The sequence below is a fragment of the Chrysemys picta genome, chromosome 5 (assembly GCF_011386835.1).
Source record: "Chrysemys picta bellii isolate R12L10 chromosome 5, ASM1138683v2, whole genome shotgun sequence".
NCBI classification, from domain to species: domain Eukaryota; kingdom Metazoa; phylum Chordata; order Testudines; family Emydidae; genus Chrysemys; species Chrysemys picta.
Window position 1 is genome coordinate 117,900,919 of NC_088795.1, and position 21,069 is coordinate 117,921,987.

The 21,069-nt window shown below is 41.9% G+C and overlaps 1 protein-coding gene across 11 annotated transcripts in view; it reads right to left on the reverse strand.

The window, feature by feature from the left end:
• The window catches only part of EVC2 (EvC ciliary complex subunit 2), a 166,657-nt gene that overhangs the window by 37,295 nt on the left and 108,293 nt on the right, over window positions 1-21,069 (reverse strand). For all 11 annotated transcript variants that reach the window (XR_010601916.1, XM_065598187.1, XM_065598186.1 and 8 more), the window contains 2 exons: window positions 16,986-17,190; window positions 10,669-10,785 (listed from right to left, as the gene is read on the reverse strand). Coding sequence is in view for 10 of the 11 variants with exons in the window: in XM_065598187.1 (XP_065454259.1) it covers window positions 10,669-10,785; window positions 16,986-17,190 (322 nt within the window). In the remaining variant the exon portion in view is untranslated. The remainder of the gene's footprint in view (window positions 1-10,668; window positions 10,786-16,985; window positions 17,191-21,069) is intronic.

Below are 21,069 nucleotides of genomic sequence, written 5' to 3' on the forward strand. Positions count from 1 at the left end.
TGGGAACAATAGTGGCAGAGCCCTCCTGTTGTGGCTCCTGCAGTCTCCTTACACATGGTGCATGCACTACATGGGCTTTTTTTTCTGCTGATCTGTTTGACTGTCTCTGCCATAGCAGAGAAGGGAAGTAGCTCAACAGCTGCTCTCATTCATTCAGGCAACAATCCCCCCCAATTTTTCATCTCATACATGAAGGATTGGGGGCAGGAGGGGCGAGTGAGAAGGAAGAATAATGCTCACTGCTACCCCCAATATTATCTTGCAGAGCCAGGATGCTAAAGGATAAAGCAGGATTGCTGAACTACTGTTGTTTTTGAATAGCCAGTGGTAGAAAATGGGAGTGAAGGTGGAAGGGGTGTGGGCAAACCTTGGAGTCCTCTGGACAAATCTGAGCTGCCTCTATTATCTGGAGAACAGCCCAAGTATCTCAGTCTGGGCCCAGACATACCTGTTTCTCATTTTTATGTTTCAGTTTGTACAAGGGAGGACTCAAACTACAGACAAGTCTGTATATTCTTTGCAGAAAGGTAAGAAATCTGTTAAAATGGAATTGAGGCCCTTTGTTCAACGCTTTCCATTGAAATGCTAATAACTTCACCATTTCTTTCATATCCTCACAATTCAGCAGTTCATGAGCATTCAGAGATGTATACTGCTTTCCAGCGGCCCTGATTGGAAATCAAATAAAGATAAAAACTTCCACAGAACATCATGCAAATCAGGATTTTGATTTAGATTATACAAGACAGCCAATTCCAACATGAATCAGAATTTTTTTTTATCATGTCAAAGTGAACTTCCTTTCAAAAGTCAGAATGTTATTTCAAGATACTCTTACTTATGAACTAGCTGTATAAGAAAGGCCAGGTGGCAGGACTGTGCCTTACTTCAATACCGAAGCAAAAAATTGAACGTTTTCTTAGCATATGTCTACACTGCAATCAGAAATGTGGTTACAGCACACGTAGAGAGCTCTGATGTAATTAGCTCTAATAACAAGAACAGATAAGCCGCGGCAGCATGGGTTGGGTATGTACTTGAGCAGTTAGCCTGTGCTGCCACAGCTTCACTGCTATCCATACCCATGCTAGCTAGATCAAAGCTAATTCAGGTGTGTCTACATATGCTGCAGTGATGGAGTTTAAGGCCAGAAAGGACCACTAGATTGGAGCTCTGCCTGCACAGACTCTTCTCTCCACACAGCAACAAGATCCAGCACCTCTTATGTACTCCATGCTGGAGTGCATTTGCGGCTTTGAGTCTCCATGTCCTGCAGCTGTGCTGATGAGCTCTCCACGCTGATCAAACAGGAAATGAAAATACAAAAGTTCCTGGGGCTTTAACAGGGGAGCAGCTGTTTCCTGTATACCTGACTGACGTGCAGTGGAGTTGAAAGTGCTCTCCAGAGCGGTTACAGTGGAGCACTGTGGGACACCTTCTGGAGGCCAATTCATTCGAATTACACAATGCAGTGTCTAAACTATCCCCATGTTGACCCATGGATGTCGAATCAAGCACAACACCTCTCGTGGAGGTGGAATACAGAAGTCGATTTTACAGGCCACTTAGGTGGGCGGAAGGGACTTGACAGTGTAGACACATACATTATTAAATCGACCTAACACAGCTTATGGCTGTGGAACTCTTTGCTAGAGGATGTTGTGAAGGTTAAAACTATAACAGGGTTCAAAAAAGAACTAGATAAATTCATGGAGGATAGGTCAATCAAAGGCTATTAGCCAGGATGGGCAGGGATGTTGTCCTTAGCCTCTGTTTGCCAGAAGCGGAGAATGGGAAACAGGGGATGGATCACGTGGTGATTACCTGTTCTGTTCATTCCCTCTGGGGCACCTGGCATTGGCCACTGTTGGAAGACAGGATCTTGGGCTAGATAGACCTTTGGTGTGACCCACTGTGGCCATTCTGATGTTCTTATGTTAACCTAACTTTGTAGTGTAGACCAGGCCCTAGTCTGACCTCCTGTACAGCACCACCTAGCACCTGCACTCTAACCCAACTGAAATGAAACCAGAGTATTACAACTCACAGGAAACTAGAATATTATGTGCCACAGGCAGAGTATAAGAAAGACTAAGATGCACCAGAGGCCGAGGCCCCTGCAATGGCAGGGAAAGAATCATGTGACGTACACCCAGATAATCCTGGCAAGTGACCCGCATCCCTATGCTGAAGAAGAAGGCAAAAAAAACCCACAAAACCATACCCTACATATGGCGATCAGTTAAGACTCCAAGCTTGTGAGCAAGAACCAGCCAGCCAAGTGTCTGAGAAAGAGAATGTTCTGTGCCACCTCAGAGGTCCTGACTTACCCCACAATGTCCCATCTCCAGCTGTGGCCTTCTCTGATACTTCAGAGGAAGGAGATAAAAGAAATCCTCTCAGAATACATGGAGATGGGGAGGGGAGGGAGATTCCCTTCCTGACCCCTGGTGGTGGCTGGCTGAATCTCTGAAGCATGAGCTTCAGGAACAAGATTATAAACCAGAAGTGAGCCCCAGGGCTGTCGAGCCCTGCCCCCTACCATCACAAATAACCCCATCATACAATTACACTCAGAAACATGTCCAGTTCTCTCTTAAAACTAATTACATTATTTGCCCCTACAACTCCTATTGGGAGACTGTTCCAGAACCTCACCCTTCTGATGGATAGAAACCTTCTAATATCCAGCCAGAATTTGTTCAAGCCCCGTTTATATGTTTGTTCTTGTGCCAGTATTGTCTTTTAGCTTAAATAGATCTTCACCCTCTCTGGTATTTACCCCCCAATGTATGCATAGAGAGCAATCATATCTCACCTCAGTCTTCTTTTTTGCTAGGCTAAACAAGCCAAGCTCTTCCAGTATCCTCTCATAAGATAGGCCCTCCATTCCCCTGATCATCCTAGTAGCTCTTTTCTGAACCTGTTCCAGTTTAAATTAATCTTTCTTGAATATGGGTACCAGAACTGTCCATGGTATTCCAAGTGAGGTCTTACCAGTGTCTTGTACAATGACATTAAATACTTCTCTATTGCTATGGAAATGCCTCATACATCCTAGGATTGCATTTGCCTTTTTCACAGCTGCATTACATTGGTGGCTCATAGTCATCCTGTGATTGATTCACACACCCAGGTCTCTCTCCTCCATCGCTTCCAACTGATGAGACCCCCTTGTAGCAGAAATTATTCCTGTTAGATCCTAAGTGCATGATCTTGCACTTTGTACAATTGATCTTCATCCCATTTCTGCAACTCCAGTCTTCAGGGCCACCCAGAACTTCCTGTATAATGTTTTATCCCCATCTGTATTGATGATGCCTCCCACCTTAGTGTCATCAGCAAATTTCATAAGGACACTCCAAATTTTTGTGTCAAGGTCATTAATAAAAATATTGAATAAGACTGGCCCCAAGACCAATCCTTGAGGAGCTCCTAGTAACTTCCCTCCTGTCTGAATCAGAGTCTCACCTCTGATTACATTGTAGCCTACCTTTAGCCTGAGCATATTGGCTTGCAATGGGCTAAGTCTTCTTTGGAAAGCGTGCTAGACAAAGTGCTATACTGTTGACGGTAGCTTCTATATTACCACTTTTCAGACATCAGTATTGTAATATGACAAGGTATTTCCAAAATGACTAATAATTTGGGGTGCTTCAATTTTGGGATGCCCAGTTTGAAACAAGAGGCCAAAGGTAAAATCTTGGCCCCACTAAAGTCAGTGGGAACACTCTCAAGTCCAGTTACAGACCAAGAACTGAGATGCAGAGAGACATTAAGGGCCAGATTTTAAAAGGTATTTAGGTGCCTAAAGAAGCAGATAGGCACATTCATACCTTTAAAAGCCTGGCCCTAAGTGACTTGCTGAAGTCACACAGGAAGCCTGTTGCAGAGCAAGGAACTGAACTGTGGTCTCTCAAGTCCTAAGCCAGCATGCTAACTGCTTCTGTTATGCTGTCCATTAAGCATATTAGGCCAGTTCCTCAGCTGGTGTGAACAGTTGTAGGTCCACTGATGTAATTGAGCTATGATAATTTATGTAAGTTGAGAATCTGGCCCATTGTTTTCTTCCAACTTTTATGTACAAGTGCAGGATACTAACCACCAGAATGCATTTTATTTTTGCAATATCTTCAAAATGAGAAAAACATGCTTGAAGCATGATTTGTTTCATATGGTACAACAGCAGTAACGTTTGAGGAGTCTCTCTGGGGCAAGGAATGTCTTCAAAGAGGTTTATAGTGCATCTGTAAAAAGCTATGCAAAATTATGATATAGAAGTATAAACACAATAGGACTAAATGTTTCCTTCTCTTCACAGGAAGCTCACTTTTAGATGTAGGATTTAATGAATTATACATGCATGAAGTCTGGAAGTGAATGAATGAATAATGCATGGATGAATGAGTAAACGACTGATCACCATCAATACAGGTTTCAAACTCATTAAAATAAATAATGAATAAGCAAAAAAATATAGTTTGATAGCTCACGTTCACTTTAAAGCTGAGGCAAGGATGTGAGCTTTGATAGTTGTGGAATTCGAAGGGGGGGAAAGTGACAGTCACTGGCAGAAATATACACCCTTTTGTTGTAACTCAGTACGAGAATCAGATGATTCAACAGTCTAAGGTTTTGTGGCTCTCCATCCAATTTGGTATATTATATGAATTAGAAACAAAATAGCCAGAGGAAGTAGAAATTTGGATTCCACTTGCATGTTATTAAGCACCATCCACAATAAGAAACATATTATTGTGTAATGGGGATGCACTCAAGTGTGTTCAGCCACTTTTTATTTATGTACTTCAGTGGAAGATGGATCAAACTCTGAATCCCCAATTAAATAACCCCTGGCCAAAAGCAGAGGACTACTGTAGCACTAGACAGAGTAAACAGGCATATAAAATGCTGGTTTCTACTATAACAATCTAAAAGACTTTAAGGTCAGAATGGACCATCGTGATCATTTAGTCCAGAGGTTCCCAAACTTTAACAACCTGTGAATCCCTTTCACTAAAATGTCAAGTCTTGCGAACCCCTCCTAAAAATGAATATTTCCAGGGATTTTCTCCTTTACCTGAGTATAAATTATAAAAGCAGTGCTCTTGGAAAGATAAAATTTGTTTTTACAACATGCTTATTGCACACTATTTATTATTAATTATTTATCATTGCAGTATTTTTATTACATTATGAAAATGGCAACATGCTTCCAAGATCTCACTTTCACAGCTTGTATCACTTTGAATAAGCCTGTTATAAGACAAGGCTCCTAGGTTTCATCAAGGAGTATCAGATGTGAAACAGCATGAAGGTATTTAAGAAGCCAACTCAAAGAGTTCCTCCTACACAAGCAATCAGGTCTTGAGCAGTCCAGGCAAACAATGCATGTTACAACAAAGCTTAAATTTGTTCTTCATAATAATTTTAAAAACAATACTAGCTGCCTATTTAATTTTAAAAACAGCAAAAAATATTCACCTCCCTTTCCATTTCTTATAAGGAGTTTTGAAGTTTAAATCTCCTCAGTGTGATAGATATGCTTGCTTTGATCTGCTTAACTCTTGGAAGTCCATGGGCTCCATGCTGCTGGCCCCGTGCTGCCCGGGGTCCCTAGGGACAGCTCTGTTCGCCATTAGGGAATTTCCCCCCCCCCCCAGAACCCCCTGTAACATTTCACGAACCCTCAGGGGTTCACTAATCCCAGTTTGGGAACCACTGCTGTAGTCTGACCTCTTACACATCGCAGGCTACAGAACCTCACCAACTCACTCCTGTAATAGACCCATAACCTCTGGATGAGCTACTGAAGTCCTCAAATCATGGTTTAAAGACTTCAAGTCACAGAAAATACACAATTTACACTAGTTTAAACCTGCAAGTGTCCTGTATGCTATGCTGCAGAGGAAGGCGAACCCCCCCTTCTCCCCCCCCTGGGTCTTTGCCAATGTGACCTGGGAGAAAATTCCTTCCCAACCCCATATATGGTGATTAGTTAGACCCTGAGCATGTGGGAAAGACTCACCAGCCAGATACCTGGGAAAGAATTATCTGCAGTAACTCAGAGCCTACCCCATCTAGTGTCCCATCACTGGCTATTGGAGATAGTTGCTGTTAGCAGTCGCAGATCAGCTAATGCCATTGTCGGCATTTTCATCATACCATCCCCTCCATAAACTTATCAAGCTCAGTCTTGACCCAAGTTAGTTTTTTTGCCCCCACTGCTTCCCTTGGAAGGCTGTTCCAGAACTTCACTCCTCTGATGAAAAAAGAACGAGGAGTACTTGTGGCACTTTAGAGACTAACAAATTTATTTGGGCATAAGCTTTCATGGGCTAAACCCACTTCATCAGATGCATGGAGTGGAAAATACAGTAGGAATGTGTAATATATATATATATATACACACATATATATACACATACACACACACACACACACACACAGAGAACATGAAAAGATGGGGGCTACCATACCAACTCTAATGAGACAAATCAATTAAGGTGAGCTATTATCAGCAGGAGAAAAAAAAACAGGACAGCCCATTTCAAACAGTTGACAAGAAGGTGTGAATAACAGTAGGGGGGAAATTAGCATGGGGAAATTTACACTCGAATACAGACCTAAAAGTGGCAATTCTTCAACAACAACAAAAACTTCAAAAACCGACACCAACGAGAAACTGCAGAACTGGAATTAATTTGCAAACTGGACACCATCAAACTTTGGGTCGTTACACAAACTAATGCTAATTTTCCCCCTACTGTTACTCACACTTTCTTGTCAACTTGTTTGAAATGGGTCATCCTGATTATCACTACAAAAGTTTTTTTTCTCCTGCTGATCATAGCCCACCTTAATTGATTTGCCTTGTTATAGCTGGTATGGCAACCCCCATCTTTCATGTTCTCTCTCTGTGTGTATATATATCTTCCTACTGTATTTTCCACTCCATGCATCTGAAGAAGTGGGTTTTAGCCCATGAAAGCTTATGCCCAAATAAATGTGTTAGTCTGTAAGGTGCCACAAGGACTCCTCGTTCTTTTTGCTGATACAGACTAACACAGCTACCACTCAAACATTTCTGATGGTTAGAAATCTTTGCCTAATTTCAAGCCTTGTTGATGGCCAATTTATATCCATTTGTTCTTCTGTCCACATTGGCGCTTAACTTAAATAACGCCTCTCCCTCCCTGGTATTTATCCCTCTGATGTATTTATAGAAAGCAATATCTCCCCTCAGCCTTCCTTTGGTTAGGCTAATCAAGGCAAGCTCTTTGAGTCTTCTCTCATAAAGTAGGTTTTCCATTCCTCAGATCATTGCTGAAAATGCATCAAGTTATGCGTCTTCGACATACTCTCCTGCTGCTGATTCCATCTGCAATTTCCTAATCAACTGACTTTCTTTAAATTTAAGTGAACAACATAAATCCATTAAAATAAGCCCTTCACTTGAAAGTGTTAACTTTCAATTTGCATATTCGTTACTGACTCTAGTTGCTACTAGTGCCGTTTCTCTCACTTAATTTTTACAAATAAAGGAATTGCTCCTAAGATGCACTGACCTTCATCTTTAATGACGTCTATAATTAATATTAATTACTACTTGCAGTCCAATAGTACCAAGAGGCCCTAGTTAGGGACAGAGGCTCATCGTGCTAAAAGTTGTAAATATTTTGTGCTTGATTTCTGTAAGTCCTATAGTCTTCTTGCTTATCTGCAGAACAGCACCAGACTCGTATTGGATCTCTTTTATAATGCCTCTTGCCTGCCTTTCGTCTTGTACAACTTCCACTTCCTCATGCCATGTCCATGGGACAGCTTGAAAGCTGAGCAACTAAGACACAACTAGAGAAGAAAGGACATATTCTGTTTGAGTCCAATCTGGAAAACTATATAACAGATTTTCAGGCACCTCTCAGAATCAGGCCTCAAAACTCTTTCCATATTCTCCCAACACATTACCTCCTATCTATAATCCTTGTTCACGCAGCCCTCTTGGAAGACTATAAGAAAGACTATATCCCCCTGCTCCTTTCTTCTTCAAGCATCACTTCTACTCACCAAGTTCAGGAGCCTTCTGCAGTACGGAGCAGTTCAGAGCCAACTCTCACACACAGCATTCAAATTATCAAAAAAACGAAGCAGGATAGTAGGAAATGGCAGTAGTCAATGGAAAAGTAGTAAGATTTAACATTGTTCCATCTTTACATTTCTCCCCCACCCTCCTGAATTGGTCATAAAATTTTGGATGGCAATAGTGAGTGAGAAGAGGAAAACCCTTTATATTAAAGAAAACAAATATAAAAAATACTAATGGGCAGGAATTTGAATGAGGACCTAGACAACGAATTGCAAAGGGAAAGAATGAAAAACTTTATTTATACTCACAAGATAAGGTTTTTTGTTACATTTCTAGTATACTAGTGATAATATGTGATCATTTTCCTTAATAATAATCTACTCTCCCCATTGGGATAAAGTAGGTGGCCTTTGATAGCTAACATGCAGCTCAAATCAAAAGAAGACAGGCAAGGACATTACAAAAGAACTCCAGAGCGAGCCTGGTGCTGTATCTAAATTGAAATAAACTCTCCATCAATTAAATGATAAAAAGGGCTATAGAAGTTACACAAATCAAGCACATTTACTGCCTCAAAATATTAGTGTCACATTAAAGCAGAATTGTCCATAAATAAAACATACTGCATCCAGTATTTCCTATTCCCTTGGGCCCCCTGGTAAAGGATATACAGATTGCTGGAAATGTAATCAAACAAACTACACTGTCTATCTTAAATATATGAAAACTAATCTTAACAAGGCAATCATTTAACAGATTATTATTTGTATTATTTATCAATGGTATTCATACGACACCCATTACTATAGTATCTCAGCACCCACCTCATAATGTCTAATGCTTTTTTCCTCACAACACCTCTGTAGGGTAAGGAAGTGCTATTATCTGCATTTTACAAAGGCACGGAGAGATTAAGTAACTTGCACACTATCAAATGGGAAGTCTATGGCAGAGCAGGGTGCTGAAGCTGGGTCACCCAAGTTCCAGGCTAGCGCCCTAACTGCAAGACCATTCTTTCCTCCTGTAAGTATTATTATATTTATTGCAGTATTCTACTTTCTCTTATAGTAGAGGCAGGCTCCTATCTTAAATCATCACGGTACAAAACCAAAGTAAAAGTTGGTCCCTGCCCCTCTGGCTTTACACTCTAAAACCCTGAGCCTGGCTTTCAATGGAGTTGGAGCTATCAGAGTTTGATCCTGCTCCACTAAATCAGTGACAAAACTATTGGGTTGAATGGACAGACAGTGGACACTAAGGGAAATTTTTTACCCCACTTCTGATAGGTCTATTGTGCAAGGTAGCAGCAGCAGCATCTGTGGAAGTCATGCAGTGGGTGTGCACCTCCTGTGTGATGTGCAACCTGCTTCACAAGGACTCCTTGTGTGTATGCACATTGAAGAGAGTGGAACACGGGTGATTCAGAGACATGTGGAGCCTGGAGATCTACTACAGTACTGATACTCTATTCTCTACCTGCGCTGAGGTCACAGAGGGTTACTTTTTCCTTGCACAAGGAGAATTCCTCCCCTTCATGCGCCCAGTCCAACCCAGCTGTTCAGGCTGTGTTTCAGTAGGAGGATCTGAGTTTTAATGGGGGAGGATTTTGGTGATCTATGTGAAATGAGGTAATGGCCTACACTCAGTTCCTCGTGGACAGATGTTCCTATCATCATCACAGGCATCCTTGTTTCAGCAGAGAGGTCAAGGATCAAATCAGCCTGGAACCTGAATCATTCTCTCACCCTAAAAGTGAGCTTTCTAGAGCAGAGTACTTCAGGCACACTGGAGGGGTTGTGAGGGACATGTATTGTTATACCCTGCTCTGACACAGACGTACTGGAGGGAGCTCTCTGGATCTTGTTAAAATTCTGCCACCCTGATTTCCTTGCCTCTGTTTCAGTTCATCCTTATGTTGATACTCTCAAATCGTCCCTGTTGGAATAGACTTATCTATGCTGCTCCTAAAAATACTTCCAAAGAGTAAATTATTTTTCCTTTAAAATAGAGCAAATGTCATATTTGGGAAACATTTTCCTAGAGGAAGAAACTCTCCAGGTTGCCGTATAAGCATTGTTACTGAAAGGGGCAAGCAAATTGATAGATTCCCCAGTTCCTCCAGGCTCGTCTTGATCAGTACATGCACATCTGGGACACTGGGTTTGCCACAGGCAAAGATGAGAAATTTTTCTAGAAGCTCATTGTTTGTGGCAGCTTCATCACTGTGTTCTTATGATAAACAGGAAACATCAGTATTCAGACATGGGAACTTGCCACCTTTCACAGAAACAAAATGAACATTAACATTTACAACAAAAATCACAAAGTGATAATCTATTTTAAATGCAACATAATCTTGACATTCCAGGAGACAAGCACAAAGAGATGAAATATTTTACATACTTATGCATATCACAGATGTATAGACTTTAAGGCCAGAAGGGGATGATTATGATCATCTAGTCTGAGCTCCATGCCTCTCTGTGTCTTGGTCATGCATGTATTTATAGGAAATTATTGTAATTTTATAATTGTTGAGCATCAATGTACAGAGCTCTGTACAGAACAACATTTACATTTACCTTGTTCAAATTTTCATCTGTAATCGGTTCGTCATAGATGCGAATTTTATCCTCCAAAGATTTTTTCAGAACATCTATCTTATTTCTATTCTTGTATCGTTGTTTTTTGATCTTGGACTATGGATATAAAAAAAAATTCATCACATCATTAAATATTTTTAAAACTTATATAACATTACTATGTATTAGTATTATTACTATTATTTGTGGGCAATTCCCCAGTTAAGAATACAAAACTGCAATCTTGACTTTCATGACAAAATGTTCCCTGGAAATACATGTTCTAGCTATACCTTTCAGAGGACCCATTCAGTAATTTCAGACTAAGCCACAAAATATGCCTAACTTTTTTGAATGCAGGTTTACATATTCATCCCTGAAAAGAGGATGCAATTGCCAAGTTGCATTATTGCAATTTTGTCCTGCTAGCACAGGAGTGACAAATTTGGTTTTACACAAGCATTTAGTGAATGCTATATGCAATGACTTAATGACATTTTCCTCATCCTTTTTCAACGCCATAAGAAAAGAACACGATATCATATTCATTTAAAAATTAAATTGTTTTCAAAATGCACTGTATGAATCACAGATGAGCCATGATAATATTAAGGAGCACCCTACTATGTAATCTGACCTTTGTATTCTTTACAAGAATATAAACTAAGCGTAATGTACTCTCAGGGAAAAGATAACATCTGTTCAACTATAAGGCTCTGCAAAGTCATTTCCCTTTTGAAATGCATAGCATTTTGGAAATCATTAAGGTTTTGAACTAGGCTAATTCCTAGTGCAATTAGCCTAAGTTAGTTTACACATTAAGAAAAACAGAGTCAATCAAATTGTGGTCAGAGGGGAGACATATCACCTTTTATTATAGTGCTATGACCTACAATTCATAGAAGAGATATGTTTTCTTTTTCTGTGGAGAAAGTTAAGGTAAAGAATTAATCTGTAGTTTATAACATTCAAGGCAATTAAGCATCCTCTACACAAAGTTAAATAGCCAAATAGAAAATGTGTTACCCAATTACCTAATACTTTCTTGGCTGGGACTGACCTCTTTACACCAACTGACCTCTTCTGAGAGGAGTATTCCCTAGCTTCTGTTAAAAACATTGAAAAAAAATGAAAGAGTACATCCCCGGGAGAGTCATGATCCTTCTCTTGGAAAGGCAAGTCTGAAAGCAAGCCATTACCCACTCTAGAACGTAAGAGGGAACCCTCAAGATTTTCTGTTTTTAAGTGGATTGATGTGGACTTGGATTTTTCCCCAAAGAATCTCTAACTGACTCAGCAGTAGAGTCAGACTGAGTCCCAGATGCTGAAGAAGACTGACTCAGCATTGTGGATATGTAAAAAGCAACAGAGGGTCCTGTGGCACCTTTGAGACTAACAGAAGTACTGGGAGCATAAGCTTTCGTGGGTAAGAACCTCACTTCTTCAGATGCAAGTGAAGAAGTGAGGTTCTTACCCACGAAAGCTTATGCTCCCAGTACTTCTGTTAGTCTCAAAGGTGCCACAGGACCCTCTGTTGCTTTTTACAGATTCAGACTAACACGGCTACCCCTCTGATACTTGACATTGTGGATATGTCTCCAGAGGAGTCTCAGCTTGGGATATGGAGGTCCAATAGGCGGGGAGAACACATTTTTGGCTTCAGAAAGGGCCCCCTTAGAGATGGATCACATCCTGGCTTTCTGGCTTATTCCCATTATAAGGGATAGGGCCCTGGAACAATTAGTCTACAAAGAAAGGGAAGGCTGGAGGAAATGTATTTTCTCATTTCTTCCTAAAAAGCATCTTTAAATGCCAAGATGCTAATGGCAAGACAGGAGCACTGAACTACCACAAATCACATTGTAGGAGGCAGGGAATCTGTTATGCAAGTGGAAGGTGTATTGGACCTCTGTGGAAAAAATCTGAGCTGCATCAAGTATTTGTAGGAAAGGAGGCTGTTACTCTCTGATGCACCCAGAATAGCAACCCAAAACCACAAATAAAACAAAGACAGACATGCACGTAGGTTGTCAATCAAAACATTTAATAACCATGAACTAGTTAGGTTAGCAAAACTCTGAACAAAACACGATAACAGTCTGAACAGCAGATACGTAGCACCAGACCCTGAGTAGATGCACCCAACCACTGTTCAGAACACAAACAGAGCCTTAAACAGGAACAGGAACACTGAGTTCAAGGAGTAGGAACCAGGACACAAAACAGGAGAAGAAACAGAGGGGAGGAAGCAGGAAGGCAACACACATCAGTCATCACAATTTCCTTCCTTCTCTCTAAAAGTTCAGTGGTACCTGACCAGAGGCACCAGGTGATCCCAGGGTCCTACGTTATACACCTGGTTCAGTTCAAGAGGTGGCTGCTATTGCTGTGTGCAACTTCCCCAGTTGGTCACATGATATCAACGTACGCAGAAACAGTGTCCTCTTCCCTATCTGTTCCCCTTTCAGTAGGCAATATATCTTGCTATTTAACAATGCGTTCTCCCGGTAGTAAACATGTTCACCGTGCTCCCTGTGGTAAACACACTCATTATGCTCTTTGCCCTGCAGCCCGCAAGATAACGCCATGAGTATTGAAAATGTTTTCAAACATTCACCTAACATACACTGCTTGTCTGGGATAGAATACCTTGATGAGCTCCATGTGCTTGGATGAATATGTTTGTTGAGACTCCCATGTTCTCTAGTCACATCAGTCAGCTTCAAGGACGGCGAAGGGGTGGAATGAACCTTTTCTGTCAGCACAGACAACTTGGTCCTCAAAGGCTGGTTGAAGGGCTGATACAAAGGGTTTCTCCAATACTTTCAAGAAGTGTGCACCGAATATCATATAAAGCATAACTTAATGCAACAGGGAAGAGTATATCTCCACATTCCTCCAGTATGTGAGCTACACACTTCTTCAAAAAAGAACAGGAGTACTTGTGGCACCTTAGAGACTAACAATTTTATTTGAGCATAAGCTTTCGTGGGCTACCATCCCACTTCTTCGGATGCATAGAATGGAACATATAGTGAGGATATATATATACACACACACATATAGAGAGCATGAACAGGTGGGAGTTGTCCTACCAACTCTGAAAGGCCAATTAAGTAAGAGAAAAAAAACTTTTGAAGTGATACTCAAGATAGCCCAGTACAGACAGGTTGATAAGAAGTGTGAGAGTACTTACATGGGGAGATAGATTCAATGTTTGTAATGGCTCAGCCATTCCCAGTCTTTATTCAAACCTAAATTGATTGTGTCTAATTTGCATATCAATTAGAGTTCAGCAGTTTCTCGTTGGAGTCTGTTTTTGAAGCTTTTCTGTTGTAAAATAGCCACCCGCAGGTCTGTCATTGAATGACCAGACAGGTTAAAGTGTTCTCCCACTGGTTTTTGAGTATTATGATTCCTGATGTCAGATTTGTGTCCATTAATTCTTTTGCGTAGAGACTGTTCGGTTTGGCCAATGTACATGGCAGACAGAGGGGCATTGCTGACACATGATGGCATATATCACATTGGTAGATGTGAAGGTGAACAAGCCCCTGATGCTATGGCTGATGTGATTAGGTCCTGATGTCACTTGAATAGATATGTGGACAGAGTTGGCATCGGGCTTTGTTGCAAGGATAGGTTCCTGGGTCAGTGTTTTTGTTCAGTGATGTGTGGTTGCTGGTGAGTATTTGCTTCAGGTTGGGGGGTTGGTCTGTAAGCGAGGACAGGTCTGTCTCCCAAGATCTGTGAGAGTGAGGGATCATCTTTCAGGATAGGTTGTAGATCTTTGATGATGCGCTGGAGAGGTTTTAGTTGGGGGCTGAAGGTGACAGCTAGTGGTATCTGTTATTTTCTTTGTTGGGCCCATCTTGTAGGAGGTGACTTCTGGGTACTCGTATGGCTCTGTCAATCTGTGCAGTGCAGTGAAAAAACTGCTGAAGTGAAAAAACACATCAGCCATGCCATTAGGGGCTCAGTCACCTGCACATCTACCAATGTGATATATGCCATCATGTGCCAGCAATGCCCCTCTGCCATGTACATTGGCCAAATCGGACAGCCAGCTTGTTGGAGTTGGGTTAGCATCAGGTCCAGAATAGCATTATGCTCAGGAACAGTCTTAGCAAAGATGAGAATGTTATCCAAATATCAACATGTACTCTGGATATTATCCTGGTTCTGAGAGACCACTCTCTGTAATACCTCAGGAGCAGAGACAAAGCCAAAAGGGAGCTGTTGATAGCAATATTCCCAAATGGTTTGCTGACAAGTCAATAACAACTGCAAACTTTCAGGTATTTGCCAGTAACCGGATTGGTAGTCCAACACAGAGAAAATTCGGGATCCACTTACCCACCAAGTCACCTCACTGAAGGCAAACACCTCACATTTTTATGAAGGTCCCTAAAATCTGTGCACAATTGAATATCACCACTCTTCTTGTATATGATTACAATGGGTGAGATCCAATCCTTCCACCTCCCAAATGATTCCAAATTCTGTTTGGATCTTCTCCATAAGTGCAGGAACGGTGCACACTTCCATGTTCAAATGCACCTGCAGAGAGTATGCATATCCCCATGCTGTCTCTGAATGATACTTTGCATATCCCCTTCTGTTCTAGCCAACATAATCCCACCCGAGATATCCTGTGCAAGTTCATAATACCAAGATGTAAGGAAAATAATGGAACTGCATACACAGCTGCGCCTTTAACAATGTAAAACTTTGCAGTCAAGGCTATGCCCCTGTAGAGCACAAAGCATACAGCTTTGCCCACTGTCTGCAATGCATACAAATTCTAAGCATTTATAACTACCATTGTCAGCAACTGTCCAGACTCTGAACTAACCCAGAGGGGAGAACATTAAGTTCAGCACCTGTATCCACCATGCACTTCAGCAGTATGCCATTAATTTCAGGATACCAGCTGCTGTGTCTTACCACATGTGAAAATCAAACTAAAGAAAACATCAGTAAAAGTGGTCTCGTCCGGCTCCACAATCACAGGCCTCACATCTTTGTGAACCAGTGTACTGCGGTGCACTAATTTAAGAAGTGTCCTTCCTTCTCACAAGCCTGACTGGGCAGGCAGGGAAATTGGCCAAGTGACCCATACTATCACAGGAGAAACAGTGAGGAGCTGGCAACTTTCACTGCTGAGGCCATGGTATAGGAGTAGGTAGCATCGTAGGATTCTGGGTGATGGAAGTAGGAGGAGCAGCTGATGGCTTAAGAGGAGACACAAAGGTAGCAGTAATCTGAAACAGAGAAAACTTTCACCCCAAGCACTAGCAAAGGCCTCACTCTTAGCAACCGTCACATCAAAAGTTAGCATTCTCGCATCTTCAGCCAGTAACTGTTCATCCAGGGTGGTCAATCAGAAAAATATCCCTGAGCATGATCATCATAACATCCCCAAATTCACAGTCCCTGGCCCATCACTGCAAATGACATGCAAACTTGTGTATGGTTTTGTAGGGCTGCTGGAGAGCTTCAAAAAACATTTTCCTCTTTACCAGTACAGAATCTCCATTGCCAAAATACTTGTTGCGGTGCTGCATAGTTGCATCAAAGGATGGTGCAGGAGCCCACCTGGATGCTCCAGGAGCCCACCATAAATATCAACGCCATTACAGCCTAAGAAGCCAGGGTAACCTAGGCGCATCGGAGAGTTGTATAATCTGCAGACAGTTCCAAAAATTCTGAATAAAGTATCACCATCGAAGGCTGTGCCGGCAGCATGGGTTGCAGAACAGAAGCACTAGTCGCCATGTTACACTCTGATGCACCCCAGAATAGCAATCCAAAAAACCACCCCGAAGTAAGACATGCCAGTAGACTGTCAGTCAAAACATGTACTCACCATGAACTGGTAAGGTCAACAACAGTCTGAATAAAACTTGATAACAGTCTGAATTGCAGATATGTAGCAACGGGCTATGAGTAGCTGCACACACCCAACGCTAAGGCTCTGTGTGTGCGCACATAAACAGGAACAAGAACATTGAATTCAGGTAGCAGGAACCAGGAAACAAAACAGAACAGGGATCAGGAAGCAGGAAGGCAACACGCACACCAGTCATCACAAGAGGCATCGTGCTAATGTGTTGGACTGGGGGAAAAGGCCAGGATACAGCTTTTACCTACAGTAACTGATAAATCAGGCCCTACAGTCGGGAACTGATCCTAATCACATTCTGCTTCCAAAACACATGAAAAACGGCATGTGTGGGGAAACCCACTCCTGAAAAGGAGGCAGAAAGTAAATGTACACATTTGGGAAATGTGAAACATTCCCTTACTGATCCCACCTGTTTGTCGGATACTGCTGAGTTCTGATCCACTTTCAGCAGCTCCGCTTCCCTCCACGCCGACTGATACACCTGAAGCAAAGCTCTTCTCCGAATCTTGGGCAAAGCTAAGTTATTGTCCATCTGAGAATAGCAGCAATGGAACTCTTGTCTCATTCTAAGCAATTCCTCTTCAGATAATGAAAGAGGCAGACTTAAAAGTCTCCTGTTAAAAAAGAAGAACAAACATACGCTATTCTGAGGTATATGCAAACTGGCACAGAGCAAAAAACAAGAACAAAAAAACAACCCTAGGATCTCTGAAGATAGTTTGAACCTGCAAAATGTGTTTCTCTTCCCAGGTGGCCAGATTCTCCGGATAGCAGGGTGTTAGGTGAGAACATGGCCTATACATTAGAACTGGTCCCAAAAAAAAAAAAAAAAAAAAAAAAAGATTTTGGAAAAAAATAATTGTTGTGCATTTTTTACATAAATTTTGTCAACATAAATCAAATAGAAAAATGTTCAGGGTGTTTTTGTGTGTGCACTCTCTCTCTCTCTCTCATTTTTCCATAGGGAGATATTGGGGGAAACGGGTAAATAAACCTGAAAATGGTGGGTGGGTGGGGGGGAACGACACCTTTTGTTTGTTTTGACAAAAAAATTCAAATGATACAAAACATTTCCCAGGAAGATTCTAATATAGTTCTAAAATCCATTTTTCACTGGATAACATTAATGAAAATTTTGCAACCAGTTCTTCTCTACATCCTCATTTCCTATTTTGAGGGCTTGTATCCCAGAGTGCACTAGCAGGGGCGTGCATGGACCTCAATAAAGGCTTATCTCCTGCACAGCGTGTATAAAGAGGTAAAGAAAGCCCTTTGTGTCCTCCTTACCCTTAAAGGCCCATATAAGGACCAGACACGATGAAGGTTTACTGGTAAGTTCTCATTTTAGATCACTATAGAAAACCAGAGTTTCTTAGATACACATTTGTAAACATTCTATATCAGCTTTTTTAAATAGAAGGAATACTAGAAATTATTAGAATTCTTAGTCACATTTTCAAAATACTGTAGAGATAAGTAATAAATGAGAATGCTAATTAATTGTCAAATCCCTATAAAAGGAAAATCTGCCAGCTCTGTTGGATGAATATGGATCTATTACAAAAATGGACAAATTGCTCTCAAATTTAGTCTGTTTACTATCTGTTCTAGAGTTCATGTAACCACTGACTATTAATCTGTGATCTATAATATTTACCATAACGGTATGTCATAATTCAGTATTCTGTATTTTGACACATTCTCTTTCTGGTCTCCCTAAACATCCCCAAACAGAACCATCTCAGAAGCAGGGAGAATTAATTTTTAAAAGGGCAGATTGGCATTGCTTATTTTTCAGTGTTCGTGTACATACTGTGGCAAAGTTCCTCCTCTATCTTGGTGGGTCCTGCGCTTATTGGTGGATTTTCTTGCCTCAGAGATTCACCATGTGGGTTGGGGAACAGTCCAGAGACCTTCCCCTCTGGGAGAACCCACAGTCCAGGTCAATTGGGAGGTTTGGGGGGAACCCGGGCCCGCCCTCTACTCCGGGTTCCAGCCCAGGGCCCTGTGGACTGCAGCTCTCTAGAGTGCCTCCTGTAACAGCTGCATGACAGCTACAACTCCCTGGGCTACTTCCCCATGGCCTCCTCCAAACACCTTCCTTATTCTCACCACAGGACCTTCCTCCTGGTGTCTGATAACGCTTGTGCTCCTCAGTCCTCCAGCAGCATACCCTCTCAACTCCTTGCGCCTCTTGCTCCCAGCTCCTCACACTCCCACCACAAACTGGGGTGAGCGCCTTTTTAAAACCCAGGTGCCCTGATTAGCCTGCCTTAATTGATTCTAGAAGCTTCTTCTTAGTTGGCTCCAGGTGTCCTAATTAGCCTGCCTGCCTTAACTGGTTCTAGCAGGTTCCTGATTACTCTAGGGCAGCCCCTGTTCTGGTCACTCAGGGAACAGAAAACTACTCATCCAGTGACCAGTATATTTGCCCTCTACCAGACTCCTGTACCCCAATGGTCTGGGTCTGTCACAACACACACAAAATAAGCAATGCCAATCTGATAAACTATATACTACCTTTTTATGTACCTACCTTTTTCAACAAAGCTAGTGGATGGGAATAACAACAATTAATAATACAATACCTTATGCTTATATATAAGGGCTTGGCAACACGGAGTTAGTGAAGAGCAAGCTGGGGTGTAAATGAAAGTGCATTACAGAGTTCACAGTGGCAGAGTACACACAGCTGATTAATGTATGGCGGGCTATTGTGCTGTAGTTTTACACCCCAGCTTGTTCTCTGCAACTCTCTGTATAAACGAGTCCAGAGGATCTCAAAGCACTTAACAAAGATGGCTAAGTAGTATTTATGGATAGGAAAACTGAAGTATGGAGAGTTCAAGTGTCTTGCCCAAACCACTGGCAGCAAGTCATTGGTAGAGTCAGGAAACAAACCTAGGTGTCTCAAAGACCCATCCTTTAACCACAAGATCCACACTGCTTCCTAGATTAGGAAAAGGGTTAATGCACAAAATGTTCTATCATCCCAATTTTTATTAGGTATTGGTATTTCATTTCATTCATCTTGGGACAGAAATTTTAAACAGAAAATGGCAAAAGAAGTGGCGCTCCCACTGACATCACTAATACAAAATGCACCAGCAACTTTCAGCAGCGGCACAAATCGGGTAGGTTTAGGGAGGAGGCCATTTTTGCACTTGCCGTAGGTTGCGAAGGTGGGGGGGCCATGGCCCGACCACTTTTAAGCAATGGTCCCATACTAAATCAGTTCAGCTGCTGCCGGAGCAGTCTGGAGCACTGATCCAGATGAGAGGTTGCAATGCCACTGAAATTTGACCTGACCATCTCTACGGGCAAACAGAGGGGTGGTTGGGTCACGTTTCAGTGAGTGGCATTATAATCTAGTTCACAGGGTCACAATGTCACTGAAGTTTGACCCTCTGTCCAGATGGCGGGGTAGGTGGAACACATGGTGTTGCAACCTAGTGCACAGGGAGTCTGTTCCTGTATGGTGGCATGCAGGAGAATCCACGGAGACCTCTATTTCTGGTGGCAGCGGCTCATGCACTGTGTGAGTAAGAGACAGGGGTGATTCCCCAGTCAAGGGACACCCTGGGTTCCTGTAGGAGAAGGGGGTTGAAGACAAGTGAGATAGGAATAGGGTTCTTGCTATGGGAAATGACTGGAATTTACTCCTCCCAAGAAACATCTGAACTGGCATCACTGATTTTCAGGCTTGGAAAACAGAAACTTTCCATCTGGTGACAGAAGGTTAACTCTTACTAGGACAGACTACATGAGATCAAATATCGAGTGTACAGCTTTACTACCACAGTTCTTCAGTTTCCCTCCAATAACTGGTGGACTCTGACATTTTTAACTATTTCATGGCTTATCTTTGTGTTATGAACAGTTCAGTGAGGCACAGAGGGCCAGATTCTGATCTTGGTAACTCTGGGTGTAACTATAACCAGGGTCATGGCATTACTCCAGATTTACACTGGTGCAGATGAGATCAGAATGTGATTCTCCCCAGAAGGAAATCATCTAAGTCCTGAAAAAAGAACAGGAGTACTTGTGGCACCTTAGAGACTAACAAATTTATTTGAGCATAAGCTTTCGTGGGCTACATCCCACTTCATCGGATCCACAGAATGGAACATATATTGAGGAGAGATATATACACATACAGAGAGCATGAAAAGGTGGGAGTTCTCTTACCAACTCTGAAAGGCCAATTAAGTAAGAGAAAAAAAACTTTTGAAGTGATACTCAAGATAGCCCAGTACAGACAGGTTGAGAAGTGTGAGAGAGTACTTACATGGGGAGATAGATTCAATGTTTGTAATGGCTCAGCCATTCCCAGTCTCTATTCAAGCCTAAGTTGATTGTATCTAGTTTGCATATCAATTCAAGCTCAGCAGTTTCTCGTTGGAGTCTGTTTTTGAAGCTTTTCTGTTGCAAAATTGCCACCCGCAGGTCTGTTATTGAGTGACCAGACAAGTTATAGTGTTCTCCTACTGGTT